Source organism: Lepus europaeus, chromosome 20 (genome assembly GCF_033115175.1).
Source record: "Lepus europaeus isolate LE1 chromosome 20, mLepTim1.pri, whole genome shotgun sequence".
NCBI classification, from domain to species: Eukaryota; Metazoa; Chordata; class Mammalia; order Lagomorpha; family Leporidae; genus Lepus; species Lepus europaeus.
The window spans coordinates 46,656,837-46,682,754 of NC_084846.1; the positions used below are offsets into that span (position 1 = coordinate 46,656,837).

The window sequence follows — 25,918 nt, forward strand, 5'->3', positions numbered from 1 at the left end:
TTATGCCCTAATCAATAGCACAGATCTTGGTTTTACAATATAAATCAGATAAATGAGATAATAGCTGGGGTCAATCTTATTTTATTTACAAAGCCCAGCATGAGAATCCTGTTTCATTGCATTTCATGTACTCTGAACAGCAGTGAATCTTATTGGCAGGCCTACAGAAAGTCTTATTACAATGAGCACTAAAGGAAAGAGCTATTTTTATAAGAATTTGTGGCAACGACAACCTTTAATGTTACATAATTTTACAGAGTGCTGATATGCCATGCAACTCTAATATGAAACTCTTAAATAAGTTCAAATTGTCAAAATCATTTCAGAAAATTAAAAACAAAATTAATCATGTAAGTAACCCACTCTGCTGCAGTCTTTCTGAGCTCCTTGAAAAGGTTTTGGAAACATATGCATAAAATATTCCTTTATTATAAATGAAATAAAGACAGTGGAGATTTTGATTTATCAAATAAAGTAATTCTTAAATATTTAAAATAAGAGTAGTTTTCATCAAGTAATCGAGTTTAAAAACAGGGAAATAGGATAAGGAGTGTAAATATTATCAATCTGTTTTTAACAACATAAGTATAAAATCAGATAAACATTCAAGAAATTCATGAATGACAATGTTATATAAATCAGACATAAATATCATTTCTAAGTTAAGATGAATAAAGTCTAAGCCTGAACCCTATTTTCATGTTCAAATATGACCCTAATTTCCAGTCTTTTTATTTTTTTTAAACAAAAGAGTAAGTGTCTGGACAAAGGCTACGTTCCTTGATTCCCTTCTGTCTCTAAAACAGTGCTATTCCATTGCAAGTGTAAAATAAACCTTTAATGGAATTCGTAAAAATTAAAAAATTGTTTCATATGTTTCATAGGTGAAACTACTACAAAAATTTTTTTTTTTTTTTTTTTTTTTTTTTTGACAGGCAGAGTGGACAGTGAGAGAGAGAGACAGAGAGAAAGGTCTTCCTTTGCCGTTGGTTCACCCTCCAATGGCCGCCGCGGTAGCGCGCTGCGGCCGGCGCACCGCGCTGTTCCGATGGCAGGAGCCAGGTGCTTATCCTGGTCTCCCATGGGGTGCAGAGCCCAAACACTTGGGCCATCCTCCACTGCACTCCCTGGCCACAGCAGAGAGCTGGCCTGGAAGAGGGGCAACCGGGACAGGATCGGTGCCCCGACCGGGACTAGAACCCGGTGTGCCGGCGCCGCAAGGCGGAGGATTAGCCTGTTGAGCCACGGCGCCGGCCAATTTTTTTTAATCTAGAAAACAATACTGTTTAAAATCTAAAGACCCTTTTAAGGAAATGAAAATCACATTCCTTTATCAATCAATGCCACGCACAACAAATATATATATATATATTTAAATACTATATATGACTGTTTCTCAAAGTGGTATCCCAGACCAGCAGCATCAGCATCACCTGAGAACTTGTTAAGAGATGCAAATTTTCAGATCTCATCCAGACATACTGGACCAGAAATTCCCACTGGGGGAGGAGTAAGGTAGAGAAGGACTGGGGCAACCACCTGTGTTTTTAAGAAATCCTTGCTGTGATTGTGATGATTACATCTGAGAACTACTACTATTTATACTATGTCATTCACCTTGTATTTCAAGGACATTTAATTTCCTTCCTGAAATTTTAGTGTTTTTTTTTTCCCTTTCCTTACTGTGTGATAAATACTCATCATTTAACTGTTACACTATTTTCTATTATATGTATCTGTAAGATAAAAACTATTTAGTACATGTTTTCTCAGATACACATTAATTTCTTTCAAGTAGTAAATGGACCAACTATAAACATGAGCTAATTTTATACAGTGGAAATATAAAAGCGTGTAGATTATTAGGAGAAAGTGTATTATTCTAGTCCCTCCTAAAGTTCTTCAACTCTGGGGTCGGCACTGTGGCATAATAGGTTAAGTGACCGCCAGTGGTGCTGGCATCTCATACAGGAGCCAGTTTATCTTCCAGCTACACCTCTTTGTATCCAGCTCTCTGCTTATGCCCTGGGAAAGCAGTGGAAGATGGCCCAAGTGGTTGGACTCCTGAATCCATATGGGAGTCCCAGAAGAAGATCCTAGCTGCTGGCTTTGGATCAGCTCAGTTTCGGCCGTAGTGGCCATTTGGGGAGTGAACTGGCGGATGGAAGAGCTTTCTCTCTGTCTCTCCCTCTCACTGTCTGTAACTCTAACTCTCAAATAAATAATAATAATGTTCTTCAACTGTAACCACACTTTGGCAGGCCCCATCATCTTATGAATTATGTGTTTTATACTAGTTATGTAAAAATCACAAAGATTGTTAGGGACAGCACCAAATATGGAATAAACACTTCTGCTAATAAAAACATCAAGATCTAGAATGATGGTAACATAGTATCTAATTGGAATCAAGGTAAAAAGGGTTTTAATTCAGAATGACATCCAAATCACAAGGCCTACCTAACTGTTCTCAAAAAGGCTAAAATGAAATGACCAGTAGTAATTTTGCACCATATATTAAAAGAGGGTCAGGACCTAAGGTATTCACATATTTTATTCAAAAATGGTAATCTGTCATTTTTCTTAAAATCAGCTGGAGTTTAGCAACAGTAACAATTACCAGCTTTCACTTAAGCTTACGTAGTAATAAAGTCCTTATTCTTAAGGAAAAGATAGCCTACTGGTTTTGCTAAAGATTAATGTTTCTTCCAATGTTACGCTGTCTCTATATGTTAAATTATTTATATGTAATTTTGTTCATATTTTGCTACTGTTAAACAATCTTATCCAATCATATGGTTACTACTATAACTATAGATTACTAAAATACAGCAACTTCATAACTTGCTAACATTGCTTACTCTATTATTAAACTTTAAACTATTTTCAGTTACCACTATACCTGGAAAAAAGGTTCAAAACCACATTTGTAAGTCAGGAAAGTCCAAGAAATGATTGACAATTTACATGTATATATGCATTTCAATTTCAAGAAAGAGTCTCTTCTAAATCAGTTCAAGATCCAGTGATGGAATATTCAACACATTCCTGCCGTTGACTGAAAACTGGATCATTTAAGCTTGAAGATCAAATTTTAATTCTGTAAAACTCTGGAAAGATACAGATGCTGTTGAAGATCTTTCAGTTGGAAGGTTGGATAGTCAATAAGTTTTGTATCTCCCTCTGTATTTCATAATGTCATATTTAAGTTCGAGAAAATGTATTTATGCTGAACACAGAAAGTTCATATTAAAACAATGAGGACTGAATAAATTTGGTTCTTACTAAAAATTACCTAGAAGTAAACATACATATATATTTTTACTCATGAGCTTAAAATCTGAAGTTGTAAAAATTTCATGCTAATAATATTAGTGCTTTCATACTAAGATTGAGTCAAAAACAGACTGTCATATGTTTCACAAGTCTTTCACTTTTGCTGAATATTATAAATAGGAATGGCATGTATATTAAGAATAGTTGTTTCACAATGTAGCATTTCATATATATGTATTGTTGGATGAAATAGATTAGCAGACAAATGGAATGCATTGTCTTTCCTGTTTTCTATTAATATTGTTCAACAACAGGAGTCACAAATTAGGGCTTCCTTCCATAACTCACTCTTCAATAAGTCCAAACACTGTATATCATTGTTTGCCAACGAAGCAAGAGGGAAAGACATTACTTAGTAGGACAATTCTGACAAGACATTTTCCCAGTATTTTTCAACAATGCACATATCAAATATTTCTGATTAGTGCAAAAAAAAAAAAAAGGAAAAAAGATTAAAAAATTCCACACAGGCAAATTAACTGCCTTGTCAGACCAAATAACAAACCAATCAATTACATTCTATCCAAACCTGACAAGCAAAGGCAACTTTTGCAGTGATAAGCTTATGGAAAGGACAAGATAGCTGTTCTCCTTTACTTTATGTACTCTATTGAGAGTTTTATCCACATTTTAAAAATCACTTATAAAAGAGGTTTCCAGGATTGCCTCCGAGGATGAGCTGTGGCAGAGTTGGGTCTCATGAAGGGTATCTACACAGTAAAGTGATAAGAAAAGAACATTAACATTTAAAGATCATAGCAGCTCTGCACTATGTCTTATGAAACATACTAACAATACTACAGTAGATTCAAACAACATGATCTGGTCCAAAGAGAAAGATACACTAAAACTAAATGCCATGATCTTGTGTAGCTTCTTATTTATATAAAATGGAACTATTTTATCATTTGAAACAGTTGCCTCCTCTTGTATTATTATTATTATTTCTGGTTGTCAAATCTTACTAAAATACATTTTTATATTTAAATATATTTGTATATATAAATGATGAAGAGCTTGTATTTATAAAGGGAAACATAATTGGTCAAGAAGTGTTCTTAAACATAGCAGTTTGCTACTGTTTTCCATCAAATAAGGTAATTTAACAATTCAGAAAGCATATGACTATGATAAAAAGCAGCAAACATAATCATAAATAATGTTAAAGGGTTGGTTAATAAAAAGAGTCTCAGGGAGGAATTCTCAAATGATTCTTATTATTGTGCCTAGACTACCTTCCATTGCAAAGATACTGTATCATAACTGTTTTGCTTCAATTATTTGCCTTTGTATTTTCAGAGGAGAAATTTTAGGAGTTTATTGATTAGAAATAACATTTTTTCACAGCAGTAAACATAAAAATTTATTACTTCCTTCAAATATTTAGAACTGGTAGATGAGGTAAAACTGGCAAGTAGTCACACATCATAGAAAAGGCTCATTTTTTACATTTACCTATTAGAGAGATGTGTTTAAATGCTTCTAAGTTCCTTTGAGAAAAAGAAAGTGAAAAGTGGCACACAGACAAATAGAGCACTACTGAAGAGAGCTACCATGCAAAACTGCATAATCTCCAAAGAAAGCAAAAGCAAATTGTACAGGAAAAAAGAATAAAATGGAAAATAGAGTTTTCAGAGAAATGAGGTATTTACCAACATATAAGAAATAACAGAAAGAGTTGACTCCCTTGTTTAATAGTAAGGTCACACGGGCATCAGTCTCTAAAGAGCTTTGAGGACATTCTCAATTTGGTATTCTGAGAAATGTTTTATGTACAGGTTAAGCACTATGGGAAAAGCATAATGCAAGAGGAAGCAACCACATTATTTATATAAGAAGTGCAACCAAGTCTTAATGACATGCACAAATAATGGAGACAAGCAGAAAACTGAGAAGATATATTTAGATATAGCTTTTATATGCCTTCAAATATAGATACATTAAATGTCATGGAAATCTACTTTAAAATCTCAATTAAAATATAATGTATAGGTTAATTTTTAAAAATTTAAAGAGTTGTCATTAATATTCTTCCACTCTGAATCTCATTTAATATTCTGTGTCTCCCTTGTTGTCAGAATAAGCAATGTGGCTTGTCTTGGCTTCTATCTTCCCAAGACAAAATATTGTGCAGTATCATAAATCAAAGATCAAGTTTTGGCTTTGAATTTTTTCCATATGTATCTAGTAAGCCTATTTTAAAATTAATGTAGAAAAAAGTAATTAGCTATTTTCAAAGGCCTTCACTATGCATGTGCCAGTGACTATCAATATATTCTGCATCCTGTATAGCAGAAATTGCCTGATAGGAGGAAGTATCTACTCCCTTGCCCCAACAAAGTCACATATGTAAGGCAGCGTAGTGTGGGGAGGCAGTACACCTAATGATTAGTGCATGAGCTATACAGTCAAGATTGTCTAGATTCAATTTCCAATTCCACCACCTTCTAGGAGTGTGATCGTGAGCAAGTAACTCTCAGTTCCCTCACCCTTAAAAAAGGGATAAAACCAACATCAATCTTATAAACTTGTAAGTACTAAATGAGATAAAATATGGAAAATAGTATTACATGGACTGGCACATACAAGCTCGCCATAAACATTGGCAACTAACATGGAGATCAGTAGATTTACCAAGCACTACTGTAGCATACATTTGGAAGAAAAGAAATTACTCCCTAATACTTAATTACATAATATAATCAACATATAATTGGAAAAAATTTATTTCACATTATTCAGTATCTTTGTATTTTAGTTATTTCATCTCTAAAATGGAGGTGTGAATATTTTGTAGACAAATGAGAGCAGAGAAGAGAGTCTGGGACATAGCAAGCAAATACCATTAACATAATTCATGGGCCAAACAATTACAAATGCCAAAAAACAAGATTTTTACATATTCTCCCTATATTCTACATATTTTTGCCTACCTATAAAAATCTATTATCAACTCCAAACTTTGTACTCAAGCTCATTTCAGAACTGTCTACTGTCTATTTGGAATCTCTATTGAGTTGAAAAAAAAAAATAAGGTAAATGCCCTAATTTTACAGATGAAAAAATCAGAGATGATATGATCCAAGGCCAGAAAGTTAGCTAGCAGCAAATTGTGGAACTGTGTATAGTACTAGAGTCTCAGTCTTTTCAAAAGATTTATCAATGTCTGTAATAATTATTCCCTTGTATAAGTTAATATTATTAATACATTACAATGGAAAATAAACAAAGCAGTGCAAAAATAAATCTTACTGAAAACGAAATGAGAAATGTTTTATTGCTATATGTGCTCCAAATTATGATGTTTACTATACTAAATTTGCATACAACAGAAATACCACACTTCACTATGTAATGTATACCATATGCAGGCTTCTGTTTTCTTTAAATATAGATTACTAATCTCTACTCACTTATTTAAACTAATAAAAAAGAATTTAAAAGTTTAAACACTGATAACATAATAAAAATATTTATGAATCCTAATTACTTAAAAGTTCAGTGGTTCACTGTAGATTTTGAAGTAACAGAGTGTAATATGGTAAACAATAAATGTGTAAGACAGGTTAGCCTTGCCCGCATGTCCAACAAAATCATCTAACCATCTTAGTTACATGACAAAATCAGACATTAAGATGCTATAAGATTATACATGATTGAAATTTTGTTTTTAATATTTTTGTATATAGTTTTACAAACACAATTTCCAAAAGAAAAATATATTTTTACTTACTATATTTTAATTTTTCTTAAACTAATATACTTTATTTCTTAGAACTAAAACTGTTCAAGTGAGGTACATATTAACATAGATTCCTCCTCCACTCACCTACATCACCTTTGAAAATTAAAGTTAAATTTAAATGTCAAGAACTTCATTTTAAAATCATGGACATTTTCATATCTTGGGGTAGGGAAAGATGAAGGAGAAGACAAAAAGAAGATGAAACAAAAAGATGAGACAAACATGCCATGATTTGGGTGTGTACTTCATCGACTCTTATTCCTTGCAATGATTACTGAACCAGTTCCTGAGCTAGATGTAAGGGGTAAAAACAACAAACTTTGAGATTCTAAACAGAAGATGAATTTTCTAATGAGAATGGAGCTAGACTTCATTCTAACTCTATCATTAACTGTGTATCTTTGATAAGGAAAAGTATTCAAACAACAGTTGGTCAGAACATGGTAGAGATAATGCTGAAGAGGTTCAAATGTGAGATGTTTTTGAGTAGTTCAATCTCCCAAATTGAGTTTCTAATCCACAAAAAAATTAGCTGCATAATGATCATCCCAACTAGCAATTTAGAATAAGGAGATTCAAGGGCCAGCATTGTAGCGCAAGAGGTTAAGTTGCCACTTGCAACACTGGCATCCCACTGGGCACCAACTCTGTCCAGCTCCCTGTTAATGCACCTGTGAAAGCAGCAGAAGATACATGGGAGACCTAAATGGAGCACTAGCCTCCTAGCTTCAGCCTGGCTCAGCCCAGGCCGTTGCGGCCATCTGAGTTGTGAACCAGCAGGTAGAAGTTTTCTCTTTCTAATTCTGCCTTTTAAATAAATGCATAAACCTCAAAAAAAAAAAAAAAAAAAAGAAAGGAAAGGAAAGGAAAGGAAAAGGAAAAGGAAAAGGAAAAGGAAGGGAAGGGAAGGGAAGGGGGAAGGGAAAAGAGAAAAGAGAAAAGAGAAAGGAGAAGAGAAGAGAAAAGAAGAGAAGAGAAGAGAAGAGAGGAGAGAAGAGAGGGGGAGGGGGAGGAGGAGGAGAAGAAAAGAGAAGAGAAGAGAAGAAAAGAAGAAAAAAAGAAAAAGGAGATTCAGCTATGGATACCTGTGGTAGATTTGGTTCCAGGTCCCTTCTTAGGAATAGTCACTTTGAATCTACCAACATCAGCTTTTACTTATAAAATGTGATTTGTTCTAGGTGTCAAAGCAATTCTCCATAGCTGTAATGTGATAATATAAATAAAATAGGTTACAAAGTTCCTGGACTACTTACTACTGTTGGAACAAAATACCATCAATGAAACAGACAGACACCAAGATGAAATCTACTGGATTAGCTAAAATAATCTAAAGATGAGGTTTTTTGCAGTAGTAGGGTGAAAAGTCAAAATTCCCAGAAATCCTTGGAGGAAAACTCCAGTGGAAACTTATGGGCTCAAAAACCAACTTTGTTTCCTTAGCAGCTTCCCATTAACCACTATGTCTAATTTGTGGGAGGCTCATCTTGATTCCTTTTCAATAGTTTTAAGAAAAACCCATATATTTAAACATGCTTAGTGGTAAGGTCCATTTTTCAAGTCTGTCATTTAATTTGTCTCTTAGAGACACTGCAGCAGAGTCTTTATGATATATTAAAAGGTCAAAAAGCAACCTGCTATATGGAATATCTACACATGACTAGAAAAAGATAACCAACTCCATTTCTCAAGTATTGGAATTTTCAGGTCTTCATGAACATTCAAAACTTTAGTATAAAAATGAATGTCAATACATTTGATGGTAGTTATTGATAAGCAGCAATTATGCAGGATCATGATCTTCTTTTCAGACAGCATGGGTCCTGCCCTAACTGCTCCTCTTCAGATACAGCTCTCTGCTTACAGCCTGGGAAAGCAGTGGAAGATGGCCCAAGTGTTTGGGCCGCTGCACCCACATGGGAGACCCAGAAGAAGTTCCTGGCTGCTGGCTTTGGCTCTGCTCAGCTCTGGCCATTGTGGCCATTTGGGGAGTATACCAGTGGATGGAAGAACTTTCTGTCTCCTCCTCTCTCTGTAACTCTTCCTCTCAAATAAATAAATAATCTTTAAAAAAATGTTTTGCCTAAGCTGAAAAAAAAAAACAAAAACAAAACCTTTCACTCAGCCCAGCTTCCAAAGAAACCACCACTGTTGAGGGGTTGGCCAAGAGTAATATTGCAGGCAGAATTGTAAATCTTTTAGAGATGCCACCTGCCTTCTATTCAGGCCAGCTCTTCTCCCAGGCCAGCAAGGTAATGGGAGTCAACAGGGCGCCTTCCCTAAGGAGGTTCACAGCTCCCTTAGGATGTTCTTTCCGACACCCCATCTGAAGAGAAAGATAGGTCGGGCCGCATATCTGGCCAGGCCTTAAAGCCCACCTGATTATTACCAAGCCCCTTCTGTCAGTTTCTATTTGCTTTTCAATGGAAAACCTTGCTAGTGGGTTAGACAGCACTTTTCTTAGGTCCTCTAATAAGGATTCTGTCCTTTGTATTAGGCTGTATTGAAACTTTCTCCAGATTTGAAACAGTGAAATTCTAGATGACTATGCACATGAAATCTCACACGGAAGCAGTTTTTGCCAGCTGGCACTGTGTCACCCTCGAGAGGCCATCTCCCGCTGGAACCTGCCAATCCCAACAATGCCCCTTTTCAGCATAAAGCAGCCAGAGCGGTCATCGCCCAGCTCCCCTCACAGAAGTTAGAGTCCATTCTTCTGGGGGAGGGAATGTGAGGAGTGAGATGGGTTAATAGGCAGTCAGGCTGGTCCCAGTGGAAATTTAGGGTGCAAAAACGCTTTCTTCTCTAAAAGTTATCTTTAGCAAGATCATAAGTGTCTGCCTTACCTCCTTAGGAATCTCCAGTCTTATCATGAGACTAGAAAGGGAGTGGTGACTCCACCCTTCTGAGCTCTCAGTTTACTGTAAAACAAATTAGGTATCCTGCCCTTCTGCCCTTTGATGGCTCTTTTGTTTTATCATGAGCAACCCAGACAGGGTAAAAGGTTGCAGATCAAGTCTTTTGATGGGTTTTGTCCCTGCCTTGTAACTGAATGTCAATCTGATTGTCAAGTTTTTTTTTTTTTCTTCCAAAATTATGCTTAAAAAGCCCACTACCACCAGCCCCTTTAGGTTTTGCCTCTCTTGGAGCCCCACTCTATGCCACTCTGGCTGGAGGTCTCAGACGCTAATAAATTTTGCTTTTAAATCTTAGAAAAAAATGTTTTGCAAATAAAAATAACATAGCTAAGACAAGTTCCCATTAACATCTGATGAACATACCTCTTAAAATATTAAATATCATTTTAATTAACACACAGATTTATTCTTGTCTTGGGATATGTACTGAGGCATAATATGAGATAAGCACTAGCTTGGGACTGGTATGTTAATTAGTTTTACTATTAAGATATGGAGCTTACACACTAACAATAATGGACTGAGGCTGGTGTTGTGAGGTAGCAGATAAATCTACCACCCAAGATGCCAGCATCCCATATGGGCACCGGCTCCTGTCCCAAGTAATTCACTTCTGATCCAGCTCCTGCTAATGGCCTGGAGAAAGCAGCAGCAGATGGTCAATATGTTTGGGCACGTGACACCCATATGGGAGACCTGGATGAAGCCATCTGGGGAGTGAATCAGTGGATGGAAGATCACTGTTCTTGTTTCTCCCTTTTCCTATAACTCTGACTTTCAAATAAATAAACAAATCTTTTATTTAAAAAATCATGGACAGACCAAGACATATGTACTAAGTATAAGGGATGGTAAGTCTGTAACTCAATGAAAAAGGGAAACTTATTTCAGATACGCAAGATTATTTCAGATTTATGTTACTTTAAATTATAAAATAAAAGCAAGATGGTATACATGTAACAGGACAATTCTAAGAAGGAGAACTAGCATGCAAAGATCTCTATATAAATCTGTGAGTAGCTGTGAAGCTGTGAGCAGCTGGAAATGAAGACAAAAGAGAGAGACCAGGTTTGGAGGGTCTATAAGCCATTTTATAACATCTGGATTTATATTTCAAGAAATGGGAAGCTTCTGGACAAACTGAAGTATAACAGGAAAGAACTCATGTTTTATTAAGACAACTGGATAGAAGCTAGATATATTTAAACTGCAGAAGACATTGGTTATTACCAGGACAGAGTAGTTGAAGGTGCATAAGGAATACATACTTTGCATACACATACATGTGTTAATGTATTCATAAGTCATTTATATATGTTATATATAAATAATTTACTTGTATACACACACACATTCATTTAATCACCAAAACAATTACAAGTAGGAATATATGTCCAGTTTATAGATTAGGATATTCAAGGACTGAGATAACATAATTAGCTCAAAGGCACAACTAATAGGTAATGAGGTAATTTAAAAAACTTGGCTCTAAAATTCAAGCATTCAACCATTATATCTTTTTTTTAACCACTATGCTTTGCTACTGATAAGAACTAGATAACGAATTGCACTGAAAAAAAACACACACACATACAGCAAGAAAAGACAGTTTTAAAGATGAAGGTTGGTTGCCAATGTTAAATGCCAAAATGAGGCCAAACAGAGTGAGTATTTAGAATATATAAAGGTCACTGCACTTAGCAATTAAAAGTTGACCAGTATCTTCTACAAGGGAAACAATAACTTTTGCCTTTGAAATCATCAAATATGTATCCAATATTTCAATGACCAAAACATTATACAAAAAGTTGTAACATCAACAAGTAGCTTCAGCATATTTTTTAAAAGATTTTTATTTATTTATTTGAGAAGCAGAGTCATAGATAGTAAGAGGAGAGACAGAGAGAAAGGCCCCCTATCTGCTGGTTCATTCCCCAAGTGGCTGCAACAGCCAGAACTGTGCCGATTCGAAGCCAGGAGCTTCCTCAGGGTCTCCTGTTTGGGTGCAGGGGCTCAAGCACTTGGGCCATCCTCCACTGCTTTCCCAGACCATAGCAGAGAGCCGGATCAGAAGAGGAGCAGCCTGGACTAGAACCAGTGCCCATATGAGGTGTCAGTGCCACAATGGGAGTAGATTAACCTACTGCGCCACAGTGCCAGACCCACTTCAACATATTTAAAATTTAGCACTTCTAGGGTGGGCATTTGGCATAGTGGATAAGACTCTGCTTGTGCCACCTACATCCCATAAGTTTCAGAGTTCAAGTCTTGGCCCCACTCTGGATTCCAGTTTCCCACTAAAGTGAAGATAACAGGTGATGGCTTAGGTCTCTGCCACCCACCTGTGAGATCCAGATTGACCTCCAGCCTCAACCTGGCCTACTCCTGGCAGTTGCGAGTATTTGGATAGTGAACCAACAGATGGGAGATTTCTCTCTCTCTGCCTTTGAAATAAATTAAAGAATGAATAAACAAAAATTATAAAAATACTCAATAAAATCAGCAATTCTGACATTTGAAATTAACAAATAGAATCTTCTGAAAACACAATTTCCTTTAAATTTACAGCTTTTAAATCAACAGAAGAGTATAACTTACAGGAAAGTAAAAGAGTATTTTTGTATTATAGATACATAATTAAAAATTATTTTTAAACAAGCAGTTCTATTAAACTAGCTAAGAAAAACTGTACATAGATAATATGTACTTTCTGCCCAAGCAATGTGTTAGATGTCAGTTGGCTATTTCATAATAACACTGGATTAGTTTTTGTTTTTTAGATATAAATACCACATATAAAATTTGAATTTCAATTTGGCAAAACATATTGTTAGCAAAGAAAGTCAAAAGAGCAAACAAACAAAAAAAACTAACAAGCTGAAAGAAAATATTTACAACTTACACAAAGACATGAAAAATTCATTTGTTAAAAAGAAAAAAATTTGCAACAAATAAAGAAGCAGAGGATATGGAAAATCAATTCACAGATAAATCAAATGGCTAATCAATATATGAACACTAAACTTCATAGTTACAAAATACAATCAAAATGCTATTTTCCAAACCCATTAGACTGATAAAAATCTCTTCAATCATATCATCATTCATGTCCAGTGAGAAATGAAATATTATTATCCATTAAAACGTGAGATATGCATATACTTTGGGATATTACCTTGAGATAAAAATTAAACTCGAAAAAATAAATTTTCATCAACAAGGAGACACTGCAGTAGTTTTGGGCTCAGTCTATTTTGTAGATACTTCACAAATCGTTTACTGGTACACTTACTGCACAAAAAGTCCACTATGTATTTTCAAGTTAAAAAAAAAAGTCAGAGTAAAAGCCTTTACAGCTTTAACTGAAAGAGGGTGAGGAGGCCAGCACATAGTCCCTGAGTATTTTGTATGTAAGAGGAAATATACATGGATGGATACACAGCAGTCCCCCTCTCATCTCCAAGCAACACATTTCTTTCTTTTATTATTATTATTATTATTATTATTATTATTATTATTATTATTTTGACAGGCAGAGTGGACAGTGAGAGAGAGAGACAGAAAGAAAGGTCTTACTTGTGCCATTGGTTCACCCTCCAATGGCCACCGCGGCCGGCACGCTGCGACCGGCGAACCGCACTGATCCGAAGGCAGGAGCCAGGTGCTTCTCCTGGTCTCCCATGGGGTGCAGGGCCCAAGGACTTGTTCTATCCTTCTCTGCACTCCCTGGCCACAGCAGAGAGCTGGCCTAGAAGAGGGGCAACCGGTAGCTCTCTGCTGTGGCCAGGGAGTGCAGTGGAGGATGGCCCAAGTCCTTGGGCCCTGCACCCCATGGGAGACCAGGAGAAGCACCTGGCTCCTGCCTTCGGATCAGCGCGGTGCGCCAGCCACAGCACGCTACCGCAGCGGCCATTGGAGGGTGAACCAATGGCAAAAGGAAGAACTTTCTGTCTGTCTCTCTCTCACTGTCCACTTTGCCTGCCAACAATTAAAAAAAAAAAAAAAAAAAGAAGAGGGGCAACCCGGGCAGAATCCGGCGCCCCGACCGAGACTAGAACCAGGGGTGCCGGCGCCGCAAGACGGAGGATTAGTCTATTGAGCTGCGGCGCTGGCCTCCAAGCAACACATTTCAAGACACCCTGTGGATGCCTGAAACTACAAGACAGCACCAAATCCAATATAATATGTTTTCTTATATGCCCTGCAGCACTTCCACATACCATCACACCTATTCTGTCTTTCCATGTTTTATGCCATGTGCCACCTCCTTTATATTACTACTCTTGTACTCTGAAGTCTTCACTGAATACAGTAATAGTTTCTTGAACACAAGCACTATGACAGCTGAGCTGGGAGTGTAAACAGCATGGATACACTAGACAAAGAGATGAACCACATCCTGCATGGCCCAAAATTAGTAAACTATGAGATCATGTCATATTAATCAGAACAGCAGGCAATTTAAAATGTATTATTTCTGGAGTTTTCCATTTAACATTTTCAGACCATGACTGATCACAGATAATTGAAATTGTGGATGAAGGAGAAGTACTGTACATTAAACTAATTTTGTTTCCTCAAAGGGGCATGTTCACAGGAAGAAAGAAGAAAACATTTGATGCTTTAAAAATCAGTTTAATAATATATGAGCATATGCTGAAACATGTTTTACCATTAATTTTGCTTTAGAATGTGGTGTGTTGTATTTTCTAGTTCCAGCTCTATAATTATTTTTACTACCTTTTTAGCAAACAGTAATGTTTATAAAAAATAGCATCTTATGAAGTACCCTTTCATATCTTACTTATGTAGCATTTTTTTTCCCAAGGCACATTTACAAGAGATTTGGGTTCAGTCATACTCTTGATTTCCCAAATCTGATATGCCTACTTTTCTGACACTCAAAGTCTCCTATCAGAAATCTATGTATGCTTATTAATTTTTTCAAACCTTCTTTTCTGGTTATAAAAATAAGATATAGTCATTATCAAAAATTATAAATATACAAAGGAGGTTGAAATAAAAATAATTATTTTATTAAAAAATTAAGATCAGGGTCATAAAAATGGTATTTTTTAACATAAACTTACATGAAGGTTTTCAGACAGCTTAAATAATCTTTTTATAATAAGTACATGAGTGGTCAAAAAGAGGAAAAGAATGTATAATATATTGTAATTCATTTAATCATTCCCTATTCCTAGGTATTTATGCTGATTCCATATACTTCTCATTATTATATTGACTACTATTAAGAAGATTCATACATAAAACTTGAGCTAATTTCTGTTCCTTCTGGAAAGATTCCTATAAGTGTTGTTACTTTACAAACATTACTGTCATGCTTAATGTCCTTGACTTTATTGCTAATTACCCTCCAGAGAAGTTACACCACTTTAATTTTCATACCTGGGTATGAGGGTGCTATTAACTTTCATATGCTTGTGTCATTTTCTAAACCACAGTAATAAATTTATGACAAGTACATCTTTTATATTTTCTGCTATCACCTTGGATCAAATCACTAGCAGCACTCTGGGAATGACAATAGTCTCTTAGGCATTATCTTCATTGCTGTTAGTGCACCATCAGCAAATGGAATATGTAATGACAACTTCTTATTAAATGAGATCAACGAATAAAAGTACATAGCCCAACCTTTTAGAAATTCCTTATAAACTCAAAATCCTAGACTTTGTGCTTGACAGTCCTCTAATGTATTCGCTCAATAGGGAACACTTCAATCATGACACTAACAAAGCCCTTCAGGAATTTTAGTTGAAAGAATAAGCATATACATCCACACTACATATTGTACTAATTAGTTCTTTTGATCAACAGTGTTTTCAAGGAATTAAATAAGATGGAGTGAAGACAAAGAATTGCTGAACGAAGTGTAAAATTTGCTATTTTGAGACACTTGGGAGAAAGAGCAGCAAAGCTAGTATTTGTTAAAAAACTAAATATAATCTACACTTACAGAGTTCATGAAAAGCAATAAAGTCTCCTACTGAAAAAGTCATTCAGTTGGGTGAAAAGAAACTAATGATGGCACATTAATTGAAAAATTCCAGGTTATATTTCCTTTTTCTTAATTGAAATTACAACTTTGATGAATGTTCCTATAATTTTTTTCTCCTATGGGAGAATAAAATCAAATTAAGTGTTTTCACTCTATGATACATTTTTCAAAAAAGTGACATGCAAACAAATATGCATATGCAAAATAAATTCTCAAGTTTTTTTTTTTCTTTGTTTTTAACTAACTGTGTGACAGGGCTGATACCCAGGTACTCCACATCTAAAACTAAATCTAATGCTGCAAAAGTATTACAACAAATTATACTTTGATGGGTTACTTTCTCTAACTACACAACCACACTTGGCTTGTTTTTATAGGTGCAAGTAAGCTTTCTACTAATGCTACGTAGACAACTTTATGACATTCATTTGTAATAGAAATGTATTCTCTCACAGTTCACAGGCATTTATCTTTTAGATCACTGAGGCTATTCATATTTTATTTCATTGTACTAGTATAATCAGATCTAGTAACACACACCAAAAGTGATAATCAATGTAGGGCACTATGAGAGTTACACATATAGTCACTAAAACAAAATTTTCCTGATTGATTACCCTACCATTTATGATCAAGGTTACTTGGAAGAAAAAAACAAGAGGGGGACAATGGAGGAAAAAAAATTAAAAAAACAAATATCGTATTTGACAGCAGAGCTAAATGACTGTGTGTATCACAGTTAAACACAACATGCACAAAGAGGAAAAGCCGCATTTTGGAAATATTTTAATTTATTTTTAAAACAAAGATTCCTATTACAGAATTCAGTGCTTGGTCACTCTTCCTGCACATTCCTATCCTAACTTTTAGTTTCTTTTTAATGAAGAAAAGGAAAGTCAGCAAAACAAAATGCCACTATTAAATCATTTTGCAACATTTTGTGTCAAAAATGTAATGGGAAATGCACACATCAAGGGAAAGGTTACTGTTCTTCCAGAACATTTTTTCACTTGGTTCACGGCTCATCCTTCTATATAACAGTGCAGGCACTACTGATGGTTTTCTCTCTGAGTTTAATGTGGCATTTGAAGGATTATGGCATTTTTCAGGAAACCACAGTGCAGTGATTTTAGTGGTTATCTCACTGAAAGTGATGCCGTGATTTAGAATAACTGCTCTGTTTATGTGCAGTTGTAAAAGGCAGCTCCTGAGCCATCTCACAATATCAACCTAATTCTTGATTATGTATTTTCTTAACAATACATAATGTCAGTCCAGAAAGAGAAAACAGAATTAGAGACAATTCTTTGAATTGAGCCTGCTGTGTATATGCATATATACAGGTGTACTACATTTAGTTTAAATTCTTTTCAGTGCACTATAATAAAAGCTAATTCAGAAATTGATAACTTCAATTCATCTCAGTTTAGGGTAAGAGTAACTGCTCTTAGAAACTGCTTCACAATATGGACTTAGGTACATACAAATTACAATGAAAAGCAACTTATATCTTACATGTCAAATAATTAGCAGCTATTTGGAGAGATTAAATATGAGAAATGCTATAAAAATTGTCCAGATGTCATTTTTATCTACCTACATATTTTATTCTATTTAAAAGTTTAATTTACTTTTTTACAGAAAAACAAATGCTTCAGATTAAAATAAGACATTCTGCATTATATCTACTTCTCCCAAACTTAAGTCTCAATTAGTAATAAATGAAAAAGCAATGGCCTTATAATTAACTCATGTATTTTTGATAGGCTATGGTCTCTAAAATATACAATTAAAATTGAAATTAAGAGTTACACATACAACTAAAAGGATGACTGTTGGCAGGAGGCTTATATGTAACTCAGAATGCCTTGTATTTCAATAATATTTTGTATTTCTGAATTTCTTTCTCTTCTTCATTCCTGAACAGTCCAGGGGTCTTCAAAAGATTCATGGAGAACACATATTATAAAAAGATTATGTGTAGACTTAAAAATTTTTTCTTCACCAAAATAAACATATCATTCAATTCAATTTCTGCACTTTTTGGAGTCCTTTGTATTACAAACTCATGGAAAATAAGAGTTAAAAGAAATTGACAAATCAGTCTAATGCGATGCTCATGTCATGAATGAGAAATGTTCCCAGAGGAGTTATCCACATTCCAGATCATCACACAGAATCTTGCTAGCAGAGCATTATCAAAAATTCTAACCTTTCAATTTTAGTCTTCTGCTATCTCCCCAACTCTTTTCCTAGCCTTTTTTTTTTTTAATATTTATTTATTTAAAAATCAGGGTGACAGAGAGAGAGGGAGAGAGAGAAAGAGAGAATCTTTCATCCACTGGTTCACTCCCCAGATGGCCACAACAGCCAGAGGTGATCAGATTGAAACCAGGGGCTGGGAGCTTCATCCAGGTCTCCCACATGGTGCAGGGGCCCAAACACTTGGGCCATCTTCCACCGCTTTCCTCAAACTGCTAGCAGGGAGCAATGTTGCGCTCCTCGGCTCCCTGTGTTGCCCCTCCTCTCCTTCCTGGGGCTCCCATCGCAGGAACCTCCGGGGTTCGCACGTGTTGTCAAGTGTGGGCTCCTTCCTCTCTGCCTCCTTCCCTGGAGCCTCCGTGCCCATCCTTCTCTGCTCGCCGAGATGGCGCTGGACCCCGCAGATTTAACCATATGTTGCAAGGAATCTGGAATCTTTACGGTAGTAAAATGTCGGAAGAAAAATTCTGCATTGAAAGAATATCTAACTGCTTACTATAATGTTCCAGCCTTTTATGAAGAATGCAAAATGGAATACCTAAAGGAAAGGGAAGAATTCATAAAAACTGGAATTCCTACTAAGAAAAGGCTACAGAAGCTTCCCACCAGCACGTAAAAAATATACCAGTGACATTCAGAAACTTAATATCTGTGGCAGTCATTTACAATATAAATCACCTAGCATAATGGACTCAACATAAAAATGTTTCATCCTAATTATGAAAAATATTACCTAAAATACAGATCTTTTTCAAAATTCTGATTTATTAAATGAGATAGAAGTAAATAAAAAAAAAGAAAGTTGAGCAGCTGGAATATGAACCAGTGCCCATAAGGGATGCTGGCATGGCACGTGGTAGCTTTACCCACTAAGCCACAATGTCAGCCCTTTCCTAGTTAATTTTTGTTTTCAACTGAGTTTCACTTTTTTGTTCACACTAAGATAAATATTAAATGTACTACTATTGTCCAAATGTATGTGGGGCGCTTGTCCCTTAATAAGCAAAAAAGGATCATTCTGATTTTACTAGTTAGCAACTTCCAAAAAATATGTCAACAATATTAAGAATAACACAAAAAAATACATACCACATAAAGAGAATGAATGAGTAAGGTGAACTAAGGGGGAAAATTGAAGTTAGCTGGCTGTTCTGCTTTTTTTTTAATCAGAGAAGAGAAATGTAAAAACATTTGTGTTCAAATATCATAGTATTAACTAAAATGCACACCAGATAGCACACGTGACATTTCCCTGAACAAAATCACCTTAAGAGTATGTAATGCTAAAGTCATGTCTTCCATGAGATTTAGGTCTCTGTCTCATGCTTGCTAAAGAAAAAAAAATAATCAATTAAATGGTGTAAAACATCTCTGCCAAGGAACAAATTATATGTTATTTTATGTATTTTATTAGGATTTAATTTGTAATTCTTATTTGCTAAGCTTACTAAATTTCAAAGGAGTGCAACACTCTGTTATCCTATATTGTACCATTCATCTAAATGATCCTCCCTCTTCAAATAATAACAAAAAAATCAGATCATAGCTAAGCAAGAGGCTATGAGTGCATGTGAATTATACCTATTCTGCAAATTTAATTCTCAAAATGCAATTATAGTATACTTGTAATCTGACCTTTTTGCACAACTAATGGTTAATTATTTACTACAATAAAATTTCAAATCATTATGCCTCCATAGAGTGACTTCAAAAAGTTCATGGAAAACAGAATTAAAGACAAAAACTATAAGCTTTACTTCTCAACATTTGCTTCATTATGTTTAAAATAGCTTTGTAATGAATGATATTAGCCATTTAATGCATCAAAAATAAGAAGGCCCTAGAAATTTAATCATGCTAATACTGTCTTTTTACATTACTAGCCAAAGAAAAATGGGTGCCCTTCAAAGATATTTTAAGATTAGAGAAAATACAGACATCAGAAGGAGCCAAATCAGAATTGGATGCCCAATAATTACCCATTGATGTTCTCAAAACTGCCCTTGTGTATGGAGAATGAGCAGGAACATCCTCATGGTGGACAAAATCTCTCTGGTGAAGTTTTCCTAAGCATTTTATGTTAAAGCTTTGGTAACTTTCTTAAAACACTCATTAACAACAATTTGTTGTTCTTTGCCCTTCAGAAAGTCAATTAACAAAATGCCTTGAACATACTAAAACAACTTGCCATGATCTTTGCTCTTGTCTAGTCTGCTTTTGTTTTGACTGGATCACGTCTACTTGTAGGTAGCCATTGCTTTGATTGTGTTTTATCTTTAGGATTGTACTGGTAATGCCATGATTCATCTCCTGTTCCAATTATTCAAAGTAATGCTTCAGAATATTGATCCCACTTGCTTAAAATTTTTATTAAAAGTTGTCCTTTCTGTAGATATTCTGAGTGCAGCAGTTCTAGAAACCACCAAACAGTATGCTCAACAATCATTTTTGAGTCAGAATTTTATAAGCTGAACTAACTGTCTACATATTAGCTATTGTCTCTGCTGTCAATCATTGGGCATCTTAAATTGTGGCATGAAAAAGATTCATGTTTTATTCATAAGTTGACATGAATGGATTGCTAATAAGAACTTCATTTTCAAAATCATCACATCCCTTCCAAAAATGAGTTATCAATTTGTAAGCTGTTGAATTCTTCGGGACATTGTCTCCCAAAACTTTTTGTAAAGCAATGATTTCACCATTCTTCCATCCAAGTTTAACTATCAATTTGATATCTGCTCTTGCTTTGATCTTAGCAGAATTCAAGGGCTCTTTTGAAACAAACGTATTATACTTTTTAATACCACAAACTATATCCTGTTCAGACATGGCATAAAAAGTTACTGTAAGTTTATTTTGGTAAAAAGAAATTTTGAAATGTATGTAGTTTCAGCATAATACACATTATCCATGAACCTTTTGAAGAACCTACCTATTCAGAAGTTTATTCAATCTACAATCAGAGCAAGGATGTATGTTGTTCTTCAAGACAAGAAAAAGAGACTACAAAAGCAGAATATTGGAAAGACTATACCAGCATCAGCCAGCCCAATTCCTTCAACAAAGAAAAAAAGTTTTCTAATACCAGAATCTATAGGAATGAAATACAAGATCTCATCCTGGAAATGTCCATGACCAAGAAAATTAAATGATGTGTTTCGAAACTGGAGTATAGAGTGGATGCAAAAGTGAAGTTTCCTTTTTTAAAGACTATCTTTCAGAATTTTTTTTCACTTTTTTTTTTTTAAACTGAGTGGTTCACTAACAAATGGGGAGTTTGAAATTAGAAGTAATTTTATGTTTTATATACAGCTTCAAGAAGTTACTAAATTTAAAGTGTCATGTGATTAATTTAAAAGTTACAGATAATAAATCAGAAATGATACCACTTTAAGAACTGGATATGTCTTTAGACACAGCTGTCAGCACACTGAACATGAAGCAAAAAGGTATTGTCTATTTACTCTCTTAATTCTAACTGATCAGACTCCTAGCAATACCCTTATGGAAAGAAGGTATACTGTATTAAGAAGAAAATGTCAATGAACCATTACTCATTCAAAGTAAATTGAGAAAAAATTAAAATACAGTGTTTTCTTCCCCTGTTTTATTTAAAATCTTCATAAACTAGATTGCTATCCATGGATGCTAAGGTTTAGCTTTTAAAAAAAGATTAAATCTTTATTTAAACTAAAAAAAAAAAAAACAGGATTATAGCACAAAGATCTCAAAGAACATTAAATATAGAAAATAAAACATGACAGGGCTGGTGTCATAGCATAGTAGGTAAAGCCGCCACTTGTGGCACTGGCATCCCATATGGGTACCACTTGAAGTCCCAGCCGCTCTGCTTCCAATCCAGCTCCCTGCTAAGGTGTCTGGGAAAGCAGCGGAGGACGGCAAAAGTGCTTGGACCCCTGTACCCACATGGGAGACCCACAGAAGCTCCTGGATCCTGCTTTGGACTGGTCATTGCAGACATTTGGGGAGTGAACCAGCAGATGGAAGACCTCTCTTTCTGTTTCTCCCTCTTTTTGAAACTCTGCCTTCCAAGTAAATAAATCAATTGTTAAAGAAGATTTTAAAAAAAATAACATCAGATCTGATCATGAAAGAGATGTCATCATTTAGCCTATTAACAAACACATGTATCAAAAGGAAATTTTATCCCGTCAGCGTGGGCCAGAGCTTCATCCTGCTCTCTCAGGTGGGTGGCAGTGGCTCCAGGATGTTGGCCTTCTTCTGCTGCTTACCCATGTCCATTAGCAGGGAGTTGGATCAGAAGTGGGGCAGCCAGAACTCTTAACTGGCTGCAATATGTGATGCCAGGCGGCAGCTTAATCCACTACATCACAAAATTGGCCAAACAACAAGGATTTTTATTCTTTTAACTTTTTGTTGTTTAGATCTAGATGGCTAAGATTGTAGTTTATCAAAATACCTATTTTTACAAAATAGCAAGAGTGTCAGAGTTGAGGCATGGCATGCTAAGATGTCGCCTGTAACACCAGCAACCCATATGAATGCCATTTTGAGTCCTGGCTAATTCATTTCCAATCCAACTCCCTGTTAATGTACCTGGGAAGGCAGTGGAATATGACCCAAGTGCTTGGACCCCTGCCACCCACGTGGGAGACCTACATGGAGTTTCTGGCTCCTGGATTTGGCCTGGTCCAGCCCTGGCCATTGTGGCAATTTGGGGAGTGAATGAGTGGATGGAAGATCTATCTCTCTCCATCTCTCCCTCTCTCTGAGTAACTTTACCTTTAAGTTAAATAATCTTACAAAAAATCAGGAAGGATAATGTTTTATAGAAGCTTACATAGCTGTAACATTGGCTCATGTTTTCCTACTCACCTTTGATTTAGAAAGAAGTAGCAAAAATACCTCTATTGCTGCTCAAGCTGATAAACTTATATAGTCTAGCATTACATATTAAGTATGATCAGTTTTATTAGTTTTACTTCTATTACTAAGATCATTCGATTACAAATGTAGCATTTCAAAAATTAATATAACTAAATGGACATATTTTTAAAAAAAATAATAAAATAAACTTTTAAAACTAGAGGATATTCCATAATGTAATTTCTTTTTCTAAAGATATCAAAAAGCTTAAGAAACAACCACTTGATTAAGAAAATAAAAATCAGTAAATATTATTTTAAAATAAATATATTTAATATTTCAGATTGTAGCAGAGATTGGTACATCTAATTTTACTGTTTTAATCTTACTTAACTATTAAATGATGTTATTGTATAGTAACTATATCAATTATTTGGAATGCAAGTGCTTCTGTAATGGTTATTTTAAATATAAAGCACATGTAAAAACTCAAAAACAATTAAAAATATAAAAAAGTTTCAAACTGGTCATAATTCTGTTATTTTGCTTGCTTAAGTTTTCAAATGATTCATAATACTTCATTATCTGGATTTAAAATGCAGAATTTTCTTCCCTTTTGATGTTAACCCTAAGAGTTAAGTGATAAACATATTTGCCTATGAATTATGAGTGTTATATCTCTTCAGATACCCTGACATACTACTTTATCTTAATCTTTTATATTAAGTTTAACATGAAAATTAGTGAGATTAAATACCTTACCAAAGATTTTTTAATGCAAGTTCATATGAAGTGTGCAAGCCCCTAGCCACTGTGGAAGGCATCTTTGTTTTAGTGTCTTGGGTCAAGGACATAGAAGCTATACTAAGGTGGCTGGTGCTGCAGCGCAGCAGGTTAACGCCCTGGCCTGAAGTGCCAGCATCCCATATGGACACTGGTTCGAGACCCGGCTGCTCCACTTCCAATCTAGCTCTCTGCTATGGCCTGGGAAAGCAGTAGAAGATGAGCCAAGTCCTTGAGCCCCTTCACCTGCGTGGGAGACCCAGAAGAAGCTCCTGGCTCTTGGCTTTGGATGGGTGCAGCTCCGGCCATTGCGGCTAACTGGGGAGTAAACCATCGGACAGAAGACCTCTCTCTCTCTCTCTCTCTGTCTCTCTCTCCTCTCTCTGTGTAACTCTGACTTGCAAATAAATGAATCTTAAAAAAAAAAAAAGAAGAAGAAGAAGCTATACTGAGTAAAAGAGATCATAATTTTTCTAGGAATCAGATGAGAGGGTGAAAGGTGCAAAATGCTTGCTTCCCCAAAAAAGTTATCTATAGGAAAATCAAAGTGCTAAATTCCAGTGCTTTTCTCCCCAAAAGCTGCTTCTAGCACAACAAAAATGCTTACCCCACTCCTTGGGAGCATACAGTCTTATCATGAGAATAGCAAGGGAGTGGTGATTCTAGCTTCCAGATGGTGCTTTTGTTTTATTAGGAGCAAGTCAGACTTGGCAAGCAAGATTACAAATCAGGTCTTTGATGAGTTTTCCCCCATCACCTTATAACTAATAGTTTTGTGGTTTTATTTTTTTCTTCCAAAATTGTGCTTAAAAACCCACTACCACCAGCCCCTTTGGGCGTAGCCTCTCCAGGAGCCTTGCTCCTGGCCACTCCACCAGGAGGTTTCTGACTTAAATACACCTTGGTTTTCTCTCTGCGTTGTATGCTTGGAAATTATATTCCCATGTGAGACAAAGAACTAAGGTAATCTCTTCATCACTGCCATTTCACCCTTACCATTTTCTTTCTTTTTTTTTTTGACAGGCAGAGTGGACAGTGAGAGAGAGAGACAGAGAGAGAAAGGTCTTCTTTTTGCCGTTGGTTCACCCTCCAATGGCCGCTGCGCACCACGCTGATCCGAAGGCAGGAGCCAGGTGCTTCTCCTGGTCTCCCATGGGGTGCAGGGCCCAAGCACTTGGGCCATCCTCCACTGCCTTCCTGGGCCATAGCATAGAGCTGTCCTGGAAGAGGGGCAACCGGGATAGAATCCGACACCCCAACCAGGACTAGAACCCGGTGTGCCGGTGCCACAAGGCAGAGGATTAGCCTGTTGAGCCGCGGCGCCGGCCCACCCTTACCATTTTCAAGATAATTTCAAGAAGAAAAACCCAGCTAAATATATACCAGAGATAACAGCAGTCAAATCTGAAGAATGAGGTATAATTTTCAGGATGGCATAAAGGAATATATTTCATTCTGCTTAACAAAAGAAACAATAGGAATCTAAGCTCTGGAAACAATCATTAAAAAATAATAACAATTGCAAAATACTAATCAATGACTATCAAATATAAATATCAAATACTAATCAATGACTAATCAAAATACTAATCAATAAACAAAACCAACAAAAACCCTTATCTTAGAAATTGTTGGTAGACAAGGAACAGAATAGAAACCCCAGAAATTAGTCCACACATCTACAACCTACTAATCTTTGACAAACAAGCAAAAACCAATCCATGGAAAAAGGAGTCTCTTCAGAAAATGGTGCTGGTGAAATTGGATCTCCATCTGCAGAAGCATGAAACAAGACACCTTACACCTTATACAAAAATCAACTCAAGGCCGGCGCCGCAGCTCACTAGGCTAATCCTCCGCCTTGCGGCGCCGGCACACCGGGTTCTAGTCCCGGTCGGGGCACCGATCCTGTCCCGGTTGCCCCTCTTCCAGGCCAGCTCTCTGCTGTGGCCAGGGAGTGCAGTGGAGGATGGCCCAAGTGCTTGGGCCCTGCACCCCATGGGA

The 25,918-nt window shown here is 35.9% G+C and overlaps 2 protein-coding genes across 6 annotated transcripts in view; one reads left to right on the top strand and one right to left on the bottom strand.

The window, feature by feature from the left end:
* PHF14 (PHD finger protein 14) overlaps positions 1 to 25,918 on the bottom strand; it is a 186,945-nt gene that overhangs the window by 61,697 nt on the left and 99,330 nt on the right. Inside the window, exon 17 of one of the 5 annotated variants that reach the window (XM_062178173.1) lies at positions 3,795 to 4,046. The exons of the other annotated variants lie outside the window; for them this stretch is intronic. Coding sequence (XP_062034157.1) covers positions 4,034 to 4,046 — 13 coding nt within the window. The 3' untranslated portion in view covers positions 3,795 to 4,033. Of the gene's footprint in view, positions 1 to 3,794; positions 4,047 to 25,918 lie in introns of those variants that run through there. 5 annotated transcript variants of the gene reach the window in all.
* On the top strand, positions 18,666 to 18,896 carry LOC133749954 (COX assembly mitochondrial protein homolog). The gene has a single exon (XM_062179325.1). It carries the CDS (start codon positions 18,666 to 18,668, stop codon positions 18,894 to 18,896), a length of 231 nt encoding a protein of 76 aa, XP_062035309.1.